The following is an 18,528-nucleotide window of genomic DNA, read 5'->3' as shown; positions in this document are numbered from 1 at the left end:
GAGTTTTCTATTTTGGACCTAAAGTCAGGTTATTTTCAAATAGAAATGGATGAAAAGGACAAGGGTAAAACTGCTTTTGTGTTCCCACTGGGATTTTGGGAATTTAATCGGATGCCTCAAGGGGTCACCAATGCTCCATCTACATTTCAACGTCTAATGGAAAAATGTGTTGGGGAGATGAATGTCAAAGAAGTATTGTTTTTTTATTGACAACCTGATTGTTTTTGCACCAACCTTGGAGCAGCATGAGGAACGACTTATGAGTGTCACAACTTCAGCCAGGCTTTAGTGTTTTTTTCATTGGTCTATCCCCTTCAGTACCACAACAACCAATCAGAAACTTGGAGTGTTCAGCATCAGCCAGCCAATCAGAGAGCAGACTTTCACTCTCTCCTGCTCTGCATTAATTGCTGATTACATTCACCTGGAGTATATGTACCGGTCCATTTCCCTCAATTCATTGCCAGATTGTCTAGTGTGTTTCTCTAGCTATCCAGCAACCTGTTATTCTGATTTTGATTCTGCCTGTTTGTGTATTGACCTGCCCTTTTGGACTTTGGACCTTCTCTTTTCCCTGCTCCTACTGGATTTGTTTGCTATGCGAATTACTACCTTGTTTGACCTCTGCTGTTAATTAAAACCCTCTTTCTACACCTGAACTGTTTCCTGTGTCGTGCTATTGGGTTCTTGCCTGCCGTTTTGTGATTCCTGACGATGAGAGTCCTAGACCGTCTGAAAGAATTCGAACTCTCCATGGTGTGCCCCGTAACGGTGTTGAAACTGAGCCGCAAAAAGTTGAAGCCTTACAATCGTGGCCAATCCCTAGAAATTCAAGAGAACTTGTATCATTTCTGGGTAGTAAAGAAGATTTGTTCCAGGCTACTCAAACATCGTAAAACCGATTGCACATGCCTACGTTTGCACCAAAAGTGACACCACTGGATTCGCCCCATACAAACTCATGTTTGCCATCCACGACTCCCAATCGATCTTATCTTTGGCCTGCCTGTGTGTAAACCCAGTCTGAATCACTCCGAATACGTTCAGAAGCTAAAATTTCATCTTGAAAAAAGCAAGCTATTGCCACATCACCTATATGTAAACTATTGTTGCCTGTTTGATTTGAGTTCAATGCAAATGAATACAAATGAAGCGTGCATCCTTTTTCAAATAAGTGCATTAGGCCTACACCAAAACCACAGAGTAAACAGGCAACTTCTTTGTCTCAAACAAGGCACTGGCTGAACTTCAAAAAATATTATTCAGCAGTAGTGAGAGCAGTTGATACTCATAACATTATAAGAGGAATAGCAGTATGTTTAGCACAGCTTTTCTTAATATACTTTACACTTATTTATACTTTATGCCCGTATGTGACATGATATCTAACTAAACATCACATACAACTTTATTGTTACAACATACCATTTTATTTATGAACTATTATGTGAAGAGTACAATTTCAACAGTACAGACTACTATATTTAAATCTTTAAGATATTTACTATCAATGTGTTGAAATTAAGTGATTTTTGTTACAGCATATTAAAGACAATTTGGTTTATTTATATTGTTTATTTAATTAACAGAATTGTACAAGACATACATACAAGTGAAACTTGCCTCGTTTACTGATAAATGGTACAATCAGTTTCAGTTTTAATCTAAAATTTAAATGTATTATTCACAAATAGCCACGGCAAAGAAAAAGGTTAAATAAGATGTGAAATCAAGCCACTGCCAGTATGTTTCAGAATAGTCCTTGTACAGTTGAGGTTTATTACTGGGTTAATTCAGAGCTTGCAGCTTATATAGCTTTTTTCTATCATTAAAACTGCCACTGAGTAAAGACAATGGTAGGAGACGGAAAAAAGAAAGAAAAAACAATTAATGTACTTTCAACAAAGCTTAAATTGTGGTGATTCCTTTATCTTTTCACAGGGCAGTGGTAGAAAACTGGTGTGTCACTCACATTACTAATTGTTTGTTTTTATATATGCTTGTATGAGCCCCTGAAAGTGCTGCTGCGTATTTTTTTCTGCCTGAAAAATTATGATGAAACTTTTTGGACAGAAATACCACAAGAGGAAAGCGTAGAGAGACGCCAGGATTGTCACAGCATTTATTGTCTGAATGTGCCTCCCCTTGTAAAGGATGAAGATGGTGGCGAAGATGATCCAAGTCATAGTCAACAGAAGAAGACAAAATGTAATTGCTTTAGCTTCATTGTAGTTCTTGGGGAGTTCTTTTCCCATGTACGAGAAGATGAAGCAAAGAAAGCAGAGTAGAAAGACCAATGCAACAGAGACGCTGTACAATTTAAGATCATAGCTACAGCGGAGAATAATTTTGTCTTTGTACGAACTGGTGTCGCTGCGAGGCTGAGGAGGAGCGGAAGTGTGTGTGATGAGAATTATAATCCCTTGTAACATAAATATGGTCAAAACCACCAGCCACTGGCCGTGATATTTTAGCCACAGTTTGTGCAGTGAGGGGTAACGAGCGCTTATTTTAAAGATGCAGACGATTTGAAAGGAGCGCACCACAAAACACGCCAGGCAAATGGTGAAGAACAACAAAAATGGTAAAAACCTCAACATACAAGAAGCAAAAGTGGGTTCACCAAAGTAAAAAAACACACTGATGCTGCAGAGACAGAGGCAGCCGAGAATCAGGAAGCACATGGGTCCACCGGCAGATTTCACCACTGGAGTGTTGTAGTTCAGGCCGAAGAGCACAGCGGTGAGGACAGACAGGCCCACCAAAACCACTGTCCCGGCCATGATCACTATAGCGACTGGATCCTCGAACGGGACGAACTCCACTGAGCGCTGGATGCATGAGGTGCTGCGTTCAGGCGCCCACTCAGACTCACCACAGGGCAGACATTTGTATGGGTCCACTGTCAATAACCGACCAAAAAGTAATAATACAAACAATTGAAAGAGCAATATAACATATTTAAATATAGCCGCAAGCAGCAATGATCGGCACCCGCCACGCCGCTGCCAGAAGAGGAGGGGGCACTATCACCATTTTCCCCAATTTATCTTTTATTACACCTTTCATGACACCTACTGCTAAATAAGAGTGTTCTATTTTGTTTTTATTCTGTTTACTTACCTGCTAATTATATTACCTAGTCTTGTGCTAGCTATTTTTACTTTATTTTATTCTATTATCATTATTTTATTATTATTATCTTATTTTTATCTTTATCTTTTTATTTTTTATTTATCTTTTATTTTATTTCCCCCCCTCCATTCCCTATTAAGATAGGTGAGGAGTTTTTGTTAATAAGAGTTTTTTTTTAGTTTTTTTTGTTCATAAGAGTTCTATTAAGAGTGTGTTTTTTGAAACTTCCTATAATCTGTCCTTTCCTCCTGTTTCTACTGCGTTGTAACAACGAAATTTCCCCTTGTGTGGATATTCAAGGATTATCTTATCTTATCTTATCTTATCCGTGACGCTGGCGCGTCTTCTCCCCTTTGCTTTTCATATGAAGGCTCTGCCGCACAAAGTCCGTGACTCTTAGAATAAAAATGTGGATACATTTTGATGGTCCACCCTTGAAGATGAGTCTCAGCAAATTTCAGGTTAGTAGGGCTAACGTCCTTGGAGGAGTTCATAAAAGTAGAAAGTTCAAAGCCTGTTCAAATTTCAGAGATCTGGCAATTTTCCCCATTGGAAGAACATGGGACATGTCATATGACATGGGTCTCATTGACTTTTTTGATTGGGATGGCATAATGGAATTTTGTGCCAAATTTGGTAAAATTTTGAAAAATTAAACATTTTACCCTTAATGTAAAATGTTATGTCACTCTTTAGGGGGCGCTGTCGTGCCAAATAAATTAATATAACTTCAAATATGTTTAGGGCAAAGGGTTTACAACTGATTCTAATTTGACGGAATTCTGACTTTATCTGCGCAAACGGCAACAAATTTAAAATTTGGGAAATTTCCTAAATTGTAGCTACAGTTTGCGGCTTCGCCGCACAGAGACCGTGACAGGTATCAAAGTAATTTGAGTAATTTTTGATGTCCCACTCCTCAACACCATTTTCACCAAATTTCAGCTTTTTCTGGCCAACGTCCTAGGAGGAGTTGGTAAAAGTACGACGTTTGGAAAAACTCTCGAGTCATGCTTGGCAAATTTTGATCCAATATGGCTGACATTTTGTTGGGCGGACGGCTGTAATAATATTTTTTACTTCTTGTCACCATCTACCCCTACGCCAAATTTCATGATTCCACGATCAGAATTTTTTTGGGCCTTTTCCTATCTCTCAATGCATTTTTGTACATTTGGGGGTGCTGACGCGATATTTTTTTTGAATTTTAGAAAAAGGAGATTAGACATAATCAAGGAGAAAGTATTCATTCATTGACATAAAAAAAATTGTGTTCTTCAAATCTGATAAGCGTTAAATGTGTCCAATAAAAATAAACTAGTGTGGCTGCAGTTTGGCGACACTGGTTTATTTTTATTGGACACATTTAACGCTTTAACACTTCATGCAGTGTGAAAAATGTTGTGAAAAATCATAAACATTGGAAAGGAGTTACAGCAAAAGGTGCAAAGGTTAAAGAAGTTAAATCATTCTAATGAGTTAAGGCAACAGTTAAAGCTTTAAATACGTTTTAGAGTGTTTGGATTTTTAATGAGTAAATATGAGTTAAGATATAGTGAATTAACGGCGTAAGAAAGAGACACTGGTTTCAGATAAAAGGAAAGTAAGGCATCAGTCAAGCAGAGAGGAAGAAATACAAGAGCAAATGCAAACTGTATTAGAGTCACTCAATAATAGAACATGTTGGTGCTTATAATGTAAAATGGCGATTATAAGTAGAGTTGGGAAATATGGTGATCTGATCGTGAAACCGCCATATCTCCAAATAAACTCTTTTCCTCACACTCTTTCTATTGTTCAGCCTCTGTCAAGCTCTGAGCAAGTGAAGGGTGAACTCTATGAAGAAAGATTACACTTTCTTTACATCTTCATATGAATTTAGTCAGTACATGAATCGTGATCAAATCGAAATAGTGATATACATTTTTTGGTGTAAACCCTCATTCGACCAGAAGTGTTCCATTGTAGAAAAACACTCTGGACACTGGTTTTGAAAACAATATTTAATGTTTTTTGCTCTTCTTATGCTGTGCTTCCTGTGTATTCTGTGTAAAATCCATTGCAGAATATTGTGACTTCTTCAGGGATGACGCTCATCAATTCTTTCTGTAAAATGTCTGTTCTGTCTTTCAATTTACTAATTTACTGTTCTGTCTGCATCTAAAATTGAACTGAAGATGATGATGTTGCCAAATCATTTTCTAAAACAGAAAAACACAGACATCACATACCTGAAATGTTGTTGTATTCTCCATTTTGGCATTCAACACATTTAAAACAGCATTTGTGAACTCCCTCAGGACTCTTCCGATATCCGGGCTGACACTTTTGCGAGCACAGAGACGAGGGAACCTGCTCCGTAAACATATTAAGCCATAATAAGTTGTACTGGACCTGCATGTGCTTTTCTAAAATGTATGCCGAGTGAAAAGAAACATACTTGTCCTTTTGTGTGCCATTGTATTTTGGATTCATTGATGGACAAATGTGGAGCGGACTGAAAAGTGTAGAGTCCGACTGTCTCTGCCTCTCCACTGCTGTTCCAGGTGATGATATTGAAGTGTCCAAACCTCGGGTCACCGTTTTGGTCAAACTGAATGGTGTGGTTCAGGAGCGTGAACTTTGTCTTCTTCAGCTCAGACAGGATCTGAGAGAAAGGCACTCAAACATCAAGAATCTGACCACTGTGATATTATGTTGCAATGCTCACGTAGATGATAATACAAACCCCTAAATTATGACCTAATGTGAAGGTCAAAAATGTAGGCTAAATAACAATGTCTGTGCTCTATCATTAATATCTCTACGACAAACGGCTAAAACAGCTGGTTCTATTCAATTTCTCAAATCATACTCACCATATGAGGAAATAGAGTGATGTTTTTGTTGCACTTTTCATCTCCACATTGTAGCGTGTTGTTTAGGGCGTGGGCGATGGCGTAGATTGCTGCATAGACAGGGAAATTGAAAGAGTTCTCTGCACTTGAAATCTCACCTGGGCTCAAGTTACTGCAGTTACAAAACTGGTTACAAAACTCCCCAGGTTGATTTACTATTTGTAAAGTGCTTATAAACTCATGAAAACCAGGTATGGTAATCACTGGCTCTGCAACCCCAAGTACTGTCCCGATACTTCTGATACCTGGCATTTTGGGAAGTTTTTTATTTAACGCCCAAGAATCCACCGCTATCCACGTCTTGTTGGTGACATTCATTTCAATAGCTGCTGGGATAAGTTTTTCAACTGTCCATTCAGCAGCAAAAACTACGATGACTTGTATCCTTTGATTCTCTATCTGCTGGAAAACTTGGTGGTACTTTGTGTTTTCATCCAGTTTTCTGGTGTAGGCCATGCAGATGTCTGTGTCCTGAATCATCTTCATGAACACAGTGCGACCATCGTTGCCGTAATCGTCATCAACGTTGAGGAAAGCCACCCAATACCATTTGAAGTACAGCAACATTTGGACTATAACTTCAACCACGTCCTTATTGGGATGGACAGTTCGGAGAAAAGATTGGTAAATGTGTTTTAGGGAAAATATAGAACTGGCCGCTCCATAACTGATCTGAAAAAGAACAAAAAGTTGTTAGAGACTGAATGTTACCAAATTAAGTTGCAGTGGTAGAAAGTAATAAAAGTACAATCTTTAGTAAATTTTACACTGGACACTTTTTACTTCACTACATTTGAGAGCAGGTACTTTCAACTCCATTGAACAGGAGTAAAAAGTAAAAAATACTTTTGTTTACGGTTTGAGTCCACCTGAAATGAGTGGGACGTTATTAGTAGCACGTCCATTGATTGAGTTTAACCTCCAAATTTGAGCAAACAAAAATATACAAGAACAAAAATGTAAACATCTAGAGAAATTAGGATATTGATTCACTGTTTCTGTTGAACCAAAGCAGCACATTTTAAAAATGAAACTAAACAGGTTTGTCAAACTAGCAGGAATTAAGCTTCTGCTATGTTTTTGAAGATGGAAACATGTTGTAACATGGTTAAAACTCCTAAAAGACAGCTTTACATAATATGTGTCCTTTAACAAACACTCCAGAAGCTTAAAGTAACTCAAGCGTCACAGTCACTTTTAACATATACTGTAGTGAATCTACCATAGGAATAAGGTGTGTCATAAACACTGGAGCCACAGTTCTGGTTACAGCGCTCGTGAAGGCGCCGACCACTGCAATGATTTTGGAGGAGTTGTGGCGTGCTGTGGTCCAGGGGTTGATGGGATCTTTGCCTGAGAGAAGGTGGAAAATGCCCGGAAGGTTCTGCGTGTCTGAGCAATGGTCAAAGATGTTAAAGCCCAACGTGACACCGGGCAGGAGGCTGCTGGAGTTGTTGATCTCTTCAATGGCGAATCTCATCAGCTGCAACCGGCGGTAACTCGACACGTAAAACTCCTTACTGGAAAAATACAGAACAAAGATGTGAAACAAATTACTTATATAGAACTTTATATAATGCAAATATAATAAGGATGCATTTTATTTAAAGGTGCCTTTCGGAGGGTTCAGACACCAAAACAAACCACATTTATTGCAATAAATTAAGCTGTAAAAATAGTTATTCTGTGTTTGGGGCCAGAATGTCTTCAAATGTGACCTGGATCTGATTATTTCATGTCAGTGTGAACAGCCCAAATCTGATTTGTTTCTCAAACCTGACCCAGGCCACTTTCATATGTAGTAATAAATCAGATTCACTTCTACAACACTGAAATTAAAGAGCTAAATCTTTCATCGGAGATTAAGCACACCTAAAATATAAAAAGCAGACCATAGAAACTAGAGAGTCCAAAAAAAAAGTGAGAAGTTTATTGGTATTTTGGTACAGAACAAGTGACAAAATGTAAATAAAAAATTCATGCACACCAACAAAAAGTTAGAGATAGACAATGTTGTGGCTGCTGCTCCTGCTTTTATTACTACAGCTTGTACCACACCTATAACTCTCACAGAAACAGTCATTATAATTGAATGAGCAATACATAGTTTTATTTATATTGCTAAAAGGAGCTGCTTTCTTTGCTTTTTCACTCACCTAGAGCACTGCACGACTTGTGGTGTAGAAAAGCTTTGGGGCTGGTCGTCCTGATGGATGTTAAAAATTCCCCCAATCACAACGTCTCCTTCTTGGTGGAATTCAGATGCCCTTACGCTGCCTCCTCCAAACAAAACACACTCAAGAAACACAAGCATGAAACACCGCTCCATTTTTCACTTATTTGCAGCGTTTATAGGAAGTAGAAATGTTTCATAATGACATGGTCACGATCATTTCCCTCTGACTCAAAGAGGCAGAGCTTGTGTGTTTTGAAAATGGTCACAGGCAAATTTAAAATAAAAGTATGCAAAATCTCATGACACAAAGAACATACGCTTCTTAATAAGTCTGTTTTTAAATAATATTTGCATGAAAGGTATTCTGGACCTGACCAAATAATAAGGTCAGGCTCAACTACAGAAAAGGGCTCTTAATGTCCATTAGAATGACCACACAAATCCCTTGTCTGTAAAATAAGCAGTTTTAAAAATGGATGATGTTGCAAACTTTAAAACCACTCAGCTTATGTTCAGGGCATCAACACACACTCTTCCAGCCAATTTAGAGAGTCTCTTTAAAGACAGAGATGGTCATCATGAATATAAACTCACAGGAGAAAATAAGTTATATCAACCTCAGTTAAACTACCTTAAAATCACGTGTCTCACGTCGTGGAGTCATTCTCTGGAACAGATTATCACATAAATTAAAATATTGCACAAACCTAGTCCGAAAAGTATTTACAAGGAGATGATGAGGAAATACCTGGAAGAGAGTGAGTGATGCCCTCAGTACAGAGTGAGTCAGAGGAAGAGGGGTGTAGGGTCAGAGAGTGAGGGGTCTGTCCTGTGTCATGTCAGAGGGGTGTAGGGTCAGAGAGTGAGGGGTCTGTCCTGTGTCATGTCCGAGGGGTGTAAGGTCAGAGAGTGAGGGGTCTGTCCTGTGTCATGTCAGAGGGTGTAGGGTCAGAGAGTGAGAGGTCTGTCCTGTGTCATGTCCGAGGGGTGTAAGGTCAGAGAGTGAGGGGTCTGTCCTGTGTCATGTCAGAGGGGTGTAAGGTCAGAGAGTGAGGGGTCTGTCCTGTGTCATGTCAGAGGGGTGTAAGGTCAGAGAGTGAGGGGTCTGTCCTGTGTCATGTCAGAGGGTGTAGGGTCAGAGAGTGAAGGGTCTGTCCTGTGTCATGTCAGAGGGGTGTAGGGTCAGAGAGTGAGAGGTCTGTCCTGTGTCATGTCAGAGGGGTGCAAGGTCAGAGAGTGAGGGGTCTGTCCTGTGTCATGTCAGAGGGGTGTAAGGTCAGAGAGTGAGGGGTCTGTCCTGTGTCATGTCAGAGGGTGTAGGGTCAGAGAGTGAGGGGTCTGTCCTGTGTCATGTCAGAGGGTGTAGGGTCAGAGAGTGAGGGGTCTGTCCTGTGTCATGTCAGAGGGGTGTAAGGTCAGAGAGTGAGGGGTCTGTCCTGTGTCATGTCAGAGGGGTGTAAGGTCAGAGAGTGAGGGGTCTGTCCTGTGTCATGTCAGAATGAGAGTATGAATGGATAGTTTAGTCTCTGTGTTGCCATTGTACTGTTTTGTGTTGTATTGTCTTTGATTGTATTATAATACACTCTATCATTAAAGTGTGTTGTGTTGAGGAGGGATTAGAAATGTAAAAGCATTTTCTTCATCCATCCTCTTTTCAAACCATTTATTTATACCTGTAATATTCCTTTATATGAACTACATGTGCAGACTTTAAACAAATAGATTGATTGATATTTCCCTTGAAGAAATTGTGTTTTTTAAAATGTACTCTTCAAACAAATGCCTATATATATATATATATATATATATATTATATATATATATATATATATATATATATATATATATATATATATATATATATATATATATATATATATATATATATATATATATATATATAATGTTAACAACAAATCTTTATATTTACAAAGTTTACAATACATCTTTATATTTACAACTATACGACAACTGAATGTGAGTGTAAAATCCACATCAGGTCCACGGATCAGGTGCATATGGACTCATCCTCATTACGGGGGCATATTATGCAGGCTCAGCTCAGACGTTTTTCATCTTCCTCTTCTTGTGTTTTTGGCGATAATTGTCCTTGAACGACCAGTCGGGGTACATAGCCTCGTGCTCCAGGCGTAGTTTGCGTGCCTGTACAAAGTACGGGGCCTTCTCCTCTTCAGACAGAGACGCCCAGCACTTTCCCACCTCTTTGTTGACTATAGCTGAGTTGGTGATTTTGAGCTCCAGCTGGACTTTAAACCTCTGCTCGGCTTTGTATAACATGAAGGCGTTTAATGGCCTCTTAATGCACGTAGTTGGAGCGTACGGTCCTGGGGGAGGCGTATGTATTTGCTGAGAAACCACAGTGTGGGCCTCAGGTTGGTTGCCTCTCAGCTCTTGTGCAGGTATGGACGCTGGCATCGGTGTTGCAGAAGGCCCTCCCACAGAACCAAGTGCTGGAACTTCAGCATCAACGACCAAACCTTGATCTTTCAACAAACCCTCAATCCATGTTATGAGAGTGGACTTAATCTCCTCATAGTCCATAGTGCTCAAATAGGCCTCAACATCGATGGTGCTCAATAGCTCAGCGCTGACTTCAGGCGTTGAGGCCAGAGGGGCCGAAGGACAAGGTGGAGGACTTGGACACAACCTATCGCTGTCCAAAAAGTGACCCAGTAATCCAGAAGTCTTCAGGACGGCCTCCAGAAAGTCCAGTCTGGTCTCTGACTCCATGATGGTCCTTTATGGAGAACTGTAAAGACACAAAAAAAATGTTTTCTGTGATGCTATGAAATGTATCAAAAGTAAGCCCAAGTATTATTAAGATGTACTAAGCTAGTACTGACAGAGCTGTTAGCTAGTAGTTTGTAGTACAGCAGGAGTGTTATCGATGTGTCGATCGTATGCTCACAACAGGACAGTGTGCGACCAGCCAAGTGAAACAGACTGCAAATGAAGGAATCACGGCCTGAACTTATAGTCAGGGTCTTTATGACGTACTAGTCACGTGGCTAATGTCACGATCCTATGTGCGTGACGTCAACCCGTCACGCACATAGGATCAACCCAAGCGTTCAAATAAAAACATCTACACTAACAATTTCAACACTTTTTTGTATTCAGCAAGTCATAACACAGCTAATTTAAGCTTGATAACAAATGCATTCAGTGTGAATTAAAGTTTATTTTGTTAGGTTTCCAACGATATCTTGTTTCATTGGTTTTCCAAACAGAAACTTTCAGTAGAACTCGTAAAAGTCCGACCATTTTCGGGTTTTTAGCTAGGCGGAACTACGCCCCCAAGTATGGACACTTCTGGACATTCTTACCTTTCAACGTTTCTGGTCTTATTTGTGTAGTTTTCACTTGAGTTGACAGTATTTTGACTTTATTATACTGTTGAGGCGTTTACTTTACAGGTTGCTGACAACCAGTTCCTACGTTTTCATTTTAATTGCACAAAAGTGCGCTGAACATTACTGTAGTTTAGTTTGTTTGTCAGGATACAGCGCTCTCTAGTGGAGGTTTTAAAAACGCTAATTATTTATCTAATTATGTATTTATATATTGAGCGAAGTTTTAAACAAATCAAACATACTGACAATATTGCCCAATAAGAATTTAACATTTAAATTTTAAACTGTTTCATTATATGAATACATAATAATTTAACAAGTGTTTGAATTAAGCAGTATCTACTACATGTATATTGGTAATATTGGGTTAGTATTAGCAGCACAATTGCCTTTTTCTGGGGTATTTATAAAAATAAAAACAAACAATAATGATAGTGTACCATTAGTCGTACAAGTTCTAAACAGTAGAGGGCAGTCAGGGAAAACAAACGCTCAAGGCAGGGTTGATTTGAATGCAACTCGTTTGTACAACTTTAGATGGCGATATTGAAACAAGGAGTGCATTTAGTCATCGATCGAACTCTTCTCCAACAGTGAAGCCGACACACTTGCTGGTTTTAGTATTTGGCAGGTTTATTATTTTTAATATGTTGACATGTCTACTTTACCAGAAATGGGTTTCAATTTATTTCAGTAAATACTTGAAGAAATTGAAAGTAGTTTATTTACGTTTAATAATATATTATAATACATTGTTCACTGTATGTCTTTTGTGACAAAAGCTTTATGTTGACAATATTTAATGAGCACCTTACGCCTTATTTATTTATTTGTCTATGGGAGTTTTATTTATTTATAGGAGATCTTCTACTGAAAGTGTTTTTCAGACTTCCTATAAGTGATCTGTTCTTCTGTATCTACCTCTGTATCTACCTGCGTTGCACCAATGAAATTTCCCCATGTGGGACAATAAAGGAATATCTTATATCTTACTTTCAGATTTTAGTCTCTTCTTTGAAAATACCATAATCATTATGTGCATTATTTAATGTTTTGTTTGTCCAATTACATTAATCAGATAAATACATTTTACATCCACACTGTTATTCTGTACTGAATTATGTTTTTACCTTTTTCGGGTATTTGGGGATTTTTTTGGGGGTATTTGGGGTCATTGCTTTTTATTTTGCCTTGAGTAATCTTATTTAAAGTAATGTTGCTCTTTCTTGAGTTCAAATGTTGGCTATTCCACCCACTTCGGCCCATAAAATCACACAAACAGCAGTAGAGCTTCTGTTCAGTTGTTCTGACGGCTTTCAGCAACAGCTCACAGAAACAGTCCGTGAGTTGGAGACCCTCAGACAGTCCCATGATTAATGAGGTTAATTAGCCATGATTACCTCCATGATTAGTCTCTGTGAGCTAAAGAAGTGTTGACACCAAAAACACGGGGATTTCTTCAACTGAGCGCACACGTCAGCAATAAGTGGTGACAGAAATGATTCCTTCAACAAAACAACATGAAGTCAGAAGAATTGAAAGAGAAGCGTGTTAAAGAGAAAAAGTTCCTTACATTTTCCCATTCATCGACATCTTTTGCAAAATACAAATAGATATTTACTTGACAATGTGCCTCGTTGCATGTGGCCAAAACAATATGAAATTACAGCCCAATTAAAAGAGTTACGGTACAACAATAACAAGATCACTAGTAACTACGTCACTCCAAAGAGCCAGAATGAAGAGCCAAAGAGCCCGACACCATTTACCAACAGGCCTGACTTTTCTGTTCATGATGCTCGATTAAACTGTAGTGGAGGTCCGCACCTGCTTTGTGGTGGTCTTTGTCAAAATTTAGAATTAGTTGGTTATTTTGCTTTTCTTTGGTGATATAGGGCTTTGGCTTATTCTTGGACAAGGAGGAAAAACATTAAAACTTGAGAATCCGTTTGCATTTGATTGTGATAGAGCTTGATAGCACAGATTTAAATTGCGTTTCTTTTTGATTTAATATAGGTTGTTTTATCCCTACAGAGGACTACATCACAGCCACTGAAACGGCAATTAGAAACAACAAAATGACTGAATCGGAGGCTGCAGACCTGAGGCTACGTGTCACAGCGACCCTGAAGAGTGCCAAACCACCGCCTTCAAATATCACATCTGAAGAGAGAAAAGCACTTTCAGCACTGGAAAAAGATCATAGCATCAACATCCTCCCAGCAGACAAGGGACGTTGCACTGTGATTCTCAACGTAGCTGATTACGAAGCCAAAGTCCACACCCTCCTCGAGGACACGACCACATACGAGCGCTTGAAAAGAGATCCGACCAGTGGCTACAAGAAGAAAGTGATAGACTGTTTACAAAGGCTGGAAAAAGAGGAAGCGATAGACCGGCCTCTGTATTACAGACTGTATCCTGGTGAAGCCATGCCCTGCATTTATGGCCTTCCAAAAATACACAAAAAGGAGGTTCCACTCAGACCCATAGTGTGCAGCACAGATTCCATCATTTACAATGTGGCCAAGCATTTAACAACTATATTGGCTCCGCTTGTGGGGAATTCGGAACATCATGTGGAAAACACGCACAACTTTGTGGATAAAGTGAAACATCTCCAACTGGACCCAGATGACCTCATGGTTTCATATGATGTTGTGTCCCTGTTCACCTGCATCCTGACCTCTGATGCAGTAGCAGCAGTGAGGATCAGACTGCAGGAAGACACCACCCTACAGGAAAGGACCAAACTGACACCTGAACACATTATGTAAACTGTTGGACATCTGTCTGAACACCACTTACTTTCAATTCCGGGGACAATTTTACAGACAGATTCGTGGCTGTGCCATGGGCTCGCCCGTCTCTCCCATAGTGGCCAACCTGTACATGGAGCACTTTGAGAAGAAGGCACTGTCCTCATTCTCAGGCATAGCCCCAAAACTGTGGCTCCGCTATGTCGATGATACTTTTGTAACAATCAAGAAACAAGAGCTGGAAACCTTCTCTGATCACATCAATGCTGTGGACCCACATATTAGGTTTACAAGAGAAGACGCTAAGGAGAATCGCTTGGCCTTTCTTGATTGTTCCACGATCAGAGGAGAGGACGGGAAACTCCAAATAGAAGTATATAGGAAACCTACACACACGGACCAGTATCTGCTCTTTGGTTCCAACCACCCACTACAGCACAAGCTGGGTGTGATCAGAACCTTACAACACAGAGCTCAAGGTGTGCCCACCAGCTCAGAGGGCAAGAAGAAAGAGGAAAAACATGTCCGAAATGCCCTCTCAGCCTGTGGTTACCCCGCTTGGGCTCTCAACAGAGTGAAGAGAACCAAGAAGCAGGACAAAAGGGAAACTGAACAGAGAAGGAAGGGTGTTTCTATCCCTTATGTGTCTGGCCTGTCGGAAAAACTGCAGAGAATTTTTAGACAACACGAAGTCCCTGTTTATTTTAAACCAGGAAACACTTTAAGACAAAAACTGGTTCACCCTAAGGACAAGTTGCCGACTCAAAAACAGAGCAATGTAGTTTATTCGATCCAATGCAGTGAAGAAAGCTGTAAAGAACGATACATAGGTGAGACAAAACAGCCTCTACACAAGAGGCTTTATCAGCACAGAAGAAATACAAGTTCAGGACCACAGAGCGCCGTGCATCTCCACCTTGAAGCCTCTAAACACTCGTTTGAAGACGGTGAGGTGAAGGTTTTAAGCAGGGAGAAAAGATGGTTTGAAAGAGGAGTTAAGGAAGCTATTTTTGTTTAAAAAGAAAGACCTTCTTTAAACAGAAATGGAGGGCTAAGGTTTAATCTTCCTGTTATTTATAATGGGTTACTGAACCCCTGGAAAGGTAGAGGACCAGGACCAGGACATGTAGATGCTAATCAGGTACTCAGGGTGGTTGAGCCAGGGTCTCACAAAGACAAAGAGGATTCTAATAGCCCATTAAGATTCTGAATTTTGGGGATCAACTGACGTCATTTCCGGTGAGTGTGTCGCATTTTCAGAGCTGTTCGTTCTTAGAGCCTTTTACCGATTAATCCACGAATTATACACACTATTTACGCATCATATACACGAAAGTGAACGTTTGATTTCTCCGCAAACAATCCGGAGCCTCAAGCCGCTCGCTTTTCAGTATTTCGTGGATTAAAAAGCCCTCCTCACTTTCTAGCTCCAGCCTGAACTAGCCTAGCGTAGCCTAGCCGCTAGCGTCATGGCTGAATCTACCTTTACCTGTTTGAGCTGTCATATGTCGAGTCAGAACCCTGGCTCCTTCTCTGATGATAGGTGCGTGAAGTGCAGTGTAGTGGTAGTTTTGGAGGCCAGGGTTACGGAGTTAGAAGCGCGGATCCGCTGTTTAGAGGAGCTAAAGTCCAGTTATAGTTCGGTTTTAGCGCGAGGGCTACCGGACCGCGCTACAGGGCGTAGCATTAGCATTAGCAGTAGCAGTAAGGCCGAGCTCAGCCCCTCAGCGCCTCCCGTGCAGCCGGGACTAGACCAGGAACAGAATAGGGACCATTTTGTGACAGTTCGGAGGGGACAAGGCGCTAAACGCCGAACCTCAGAGCGCCGTGAGCTTCACGTCTATAATAGGTTTTCTCCCCTCAGCGATCACACGCCCGCTGAACACACGAGAGAAACTCTTGTAATCGGGAGTTCTATTGTTAGAGACGTGAAGCTGCCAGCTGCTAGCGTTAGGTGTTACCCGGGGCCAGAATGGGTGACATCGAAGGAAACCTTAGGATCTTAAAGCGGAGCAGGACCCGTTTCCGGCGAGTCGTGGTTCACGCAGGCGGTAACGACGCCCGGCGGAGACAATCAGAGGTGCTCAAAGTTCAAGTAGCCGCGGTGTGTGACCTAGCGAAGTCGATGTCAGACACTGTAATATTTTCTGGTCCCCTGCCCAATCGGATCAATGCTGAATTGTACAGCCGTCTCTCAGCATTTAACAACTGGTTATCCAGATGGTGCCCTCAAAACAACGTTGTCTTTATTGATAACTGGAGTGCGTTTTGGGGAAAGCCCGGGCTCATACGCAGGGATGGCATCCATCCGACTTCGGAGGGTACATCCCTATTAGTTCGGAATTTGACCGATAGTCTTAGTCGTGTTAAGTGACCATCTAGGGATGAGCCCCGGGCGCAGAGCAGCAGTTTAAGACGCTCCTCTGTCGCTGAACTCTCGCCCGTTCTGTTACATGTGAAGTGTTCAGATTCAAGACAGATAGAGACTGTGTGTGTCCCTCGTGTTCCTCGCACAAATAATGCCAAAAAGTCACATCTCAGAAAAAATATTTCAGGCGTCAGACCAAATAACTTAAGGAAAACAATCACAAATGACACAAATATACAAATGAATAAACATGTAAAATGTGGACTGCTAAACATTAGAGCAATTTCCTCCAAATCGCTCTTAGTTAATGAATTAATTAGTGACTATAACATAGATCTTCTAGCTCTAACTGAAACGTGGCTTCAACAAGACGACTACGTCAGACTAAATGAGTCCACCCCACCCACCCATGTTAACTTTCAGACTGCCAGGAGCACAGGCCGAGGTGGTGGTGTGGCAGTGATCTCACACTCAAGCCTACTTATGAGCCCTAAAACTAACAATGCATTTCACTCATTTGAAAGCCTTATGCTGTCGATCACATGTCCAAATATGAAAAACCAAAAAGGAGTTTTGTTCATAGTTATCTACCGACCTCCTGGTCCCTATTCAGAGTTTTTAACAGAGTTTTCTGACTTTATATCAAACTTAGTGTTAGCCTGGGATAAAATAGTTATAGTTGGAGCCTTTAATATCCACGTGAACATGAGTGATGACGCTCTCAGTAATGCCTTCAGCGCCTTGTTAGACAGCATTGGTTTCACTCAGAATGTAAATAAACCGACTCACACTCACAAGAACACTCTGGATCTTGTCCTAACGTATGGAACAGAGATTAGTGACCTCATTGTCCTCCCTCAAAACCCTATATTGTCAGATCATTTCCTAATTACCTTTCAGTTTATTCTTAAAGATCATCCAGTCCCACAAAATAAAGTTATAATGAAAAGGACAATATCTGAAAAATCTATCTCAAAATTCAAAGAAATAATAGAGCCAATACTCAGTGACATGTCATGTGATCCTGCTGAGAACAGTTTTAGTCCCAGTTTAAGTGATCAATGTGTCGACTTGACCATGAATTCTCTGAAGTCTGCTCTTGACGTTGTCGCGCCGTTAAAACAGAAGGTCATTAGGCCAAAGCGCGCCTCCCCATGGTACAACCAAGAACTGCGTTCACATAAACAAAAAGTTAGAAAGTTAGAGGGATTATTTCGTCGCTCTCACACCGAAGAATCCCTAAAAGCATGGAAAAGTTGCCTGCTGTCTTATAAGCAGGCTCTGCGTAAGGCCCAAACCAGATATTATTCAAATCTAATAGAAGTCAACAAAAGTAACACTAAATTCCTTTTCAGCACTGTAGCTAGGCTAACAAACTGTCACAGTGCAGTAGAGCCCTCAATCCCAGCTACACTCAGCTCTGATGATTTCCTCCTATTTTTTAACAATAAAATAAAAACAATCAGAGATAAATTAGATGAAATTACCCCCGCTATTAGCCCTGAACTAGCCCAAGCTGTAAATCTAACGTCCCATATAAATCCACCTGTAAACTTAGAAAGGTTCACAGCTGTTGATCAAGCAGAGATAACTTCAGCCATTATGTCCTCTAAAAGCTCAACTTGTGTCCTAGACCCCATTCCAAGCAGACTCCTCAAAGACATTCTCCCCCTAATTATAGACCCTATTCTTAATATAATAAATACTTCACTCGAAAGTGGCTATGTTCCACAGTCCTTCAAACATGCAGTCATTAAACCTCTTCTGAAAAAGCCTAATCTAGATCCCGACCTATTGGTAAACTACAGACCTATTTCAA

The 18,528-nt window shown here is 40.4% G+C and overlaps 1 protein-coding gene across 1 annotated transcript; it reads right to left on the bottom strand.

Moving 5' to 3' along the window:
• Nucleotides 1-1,922: 1,922 nt before the first annotated feature.
• LOC140363209 (taste receptor type 1 member 1-like) lies at nucleotides 1,923-8,392 on the bottom strand. Its single transcript, XM_072449635.1, has 6 exons — nucleotides 8,189-8,392; nucleotides 7,255-7,552; nucleotides 5,994-6,704; nucleotides 5,576-5,782; nucleotides 5,367-5,487; nucleotides 1,923-2,902 (listed from the first exon to the last, which is right to left on the bottom strand). The coding sequence occupies exons 1-6, from the start codon at nucleotides 8,359-8,361 to the stop codon at nucleotides 1,977-1,979; spliced, it is 2,436 nt and encodes an 811-aa protein (XP_072305736.1). The 5' UTR covers nucleotides 8,362-8,392; the 3' UTR covers nucleotides 1,923-1,976.
• Nucleotides 8,393-18,528: the final 10,136 nt, after the last annotated feature.

Source organism: Eucyclogobius newberryi, unplaced genomic scaffold, assembly GCF_026437365.1.
Source record: "Eucyclogobius newberryi isolate DKJ021-1_F unplaced genomic scaffold, fEucNew1.0.hap1 SCAF_17, whole genome shotgun sequence".
NCBI classification, from domain to species: Eukaryota; Metazoa; Chordata; class Actinopteri; order Gobiiformes; family Gobiidae; genus Eucyclogobius; species Eucyclogobius newberryi.
This window is presented reverse-complemented; position numbering and strand designations above follow the sequence as displayed.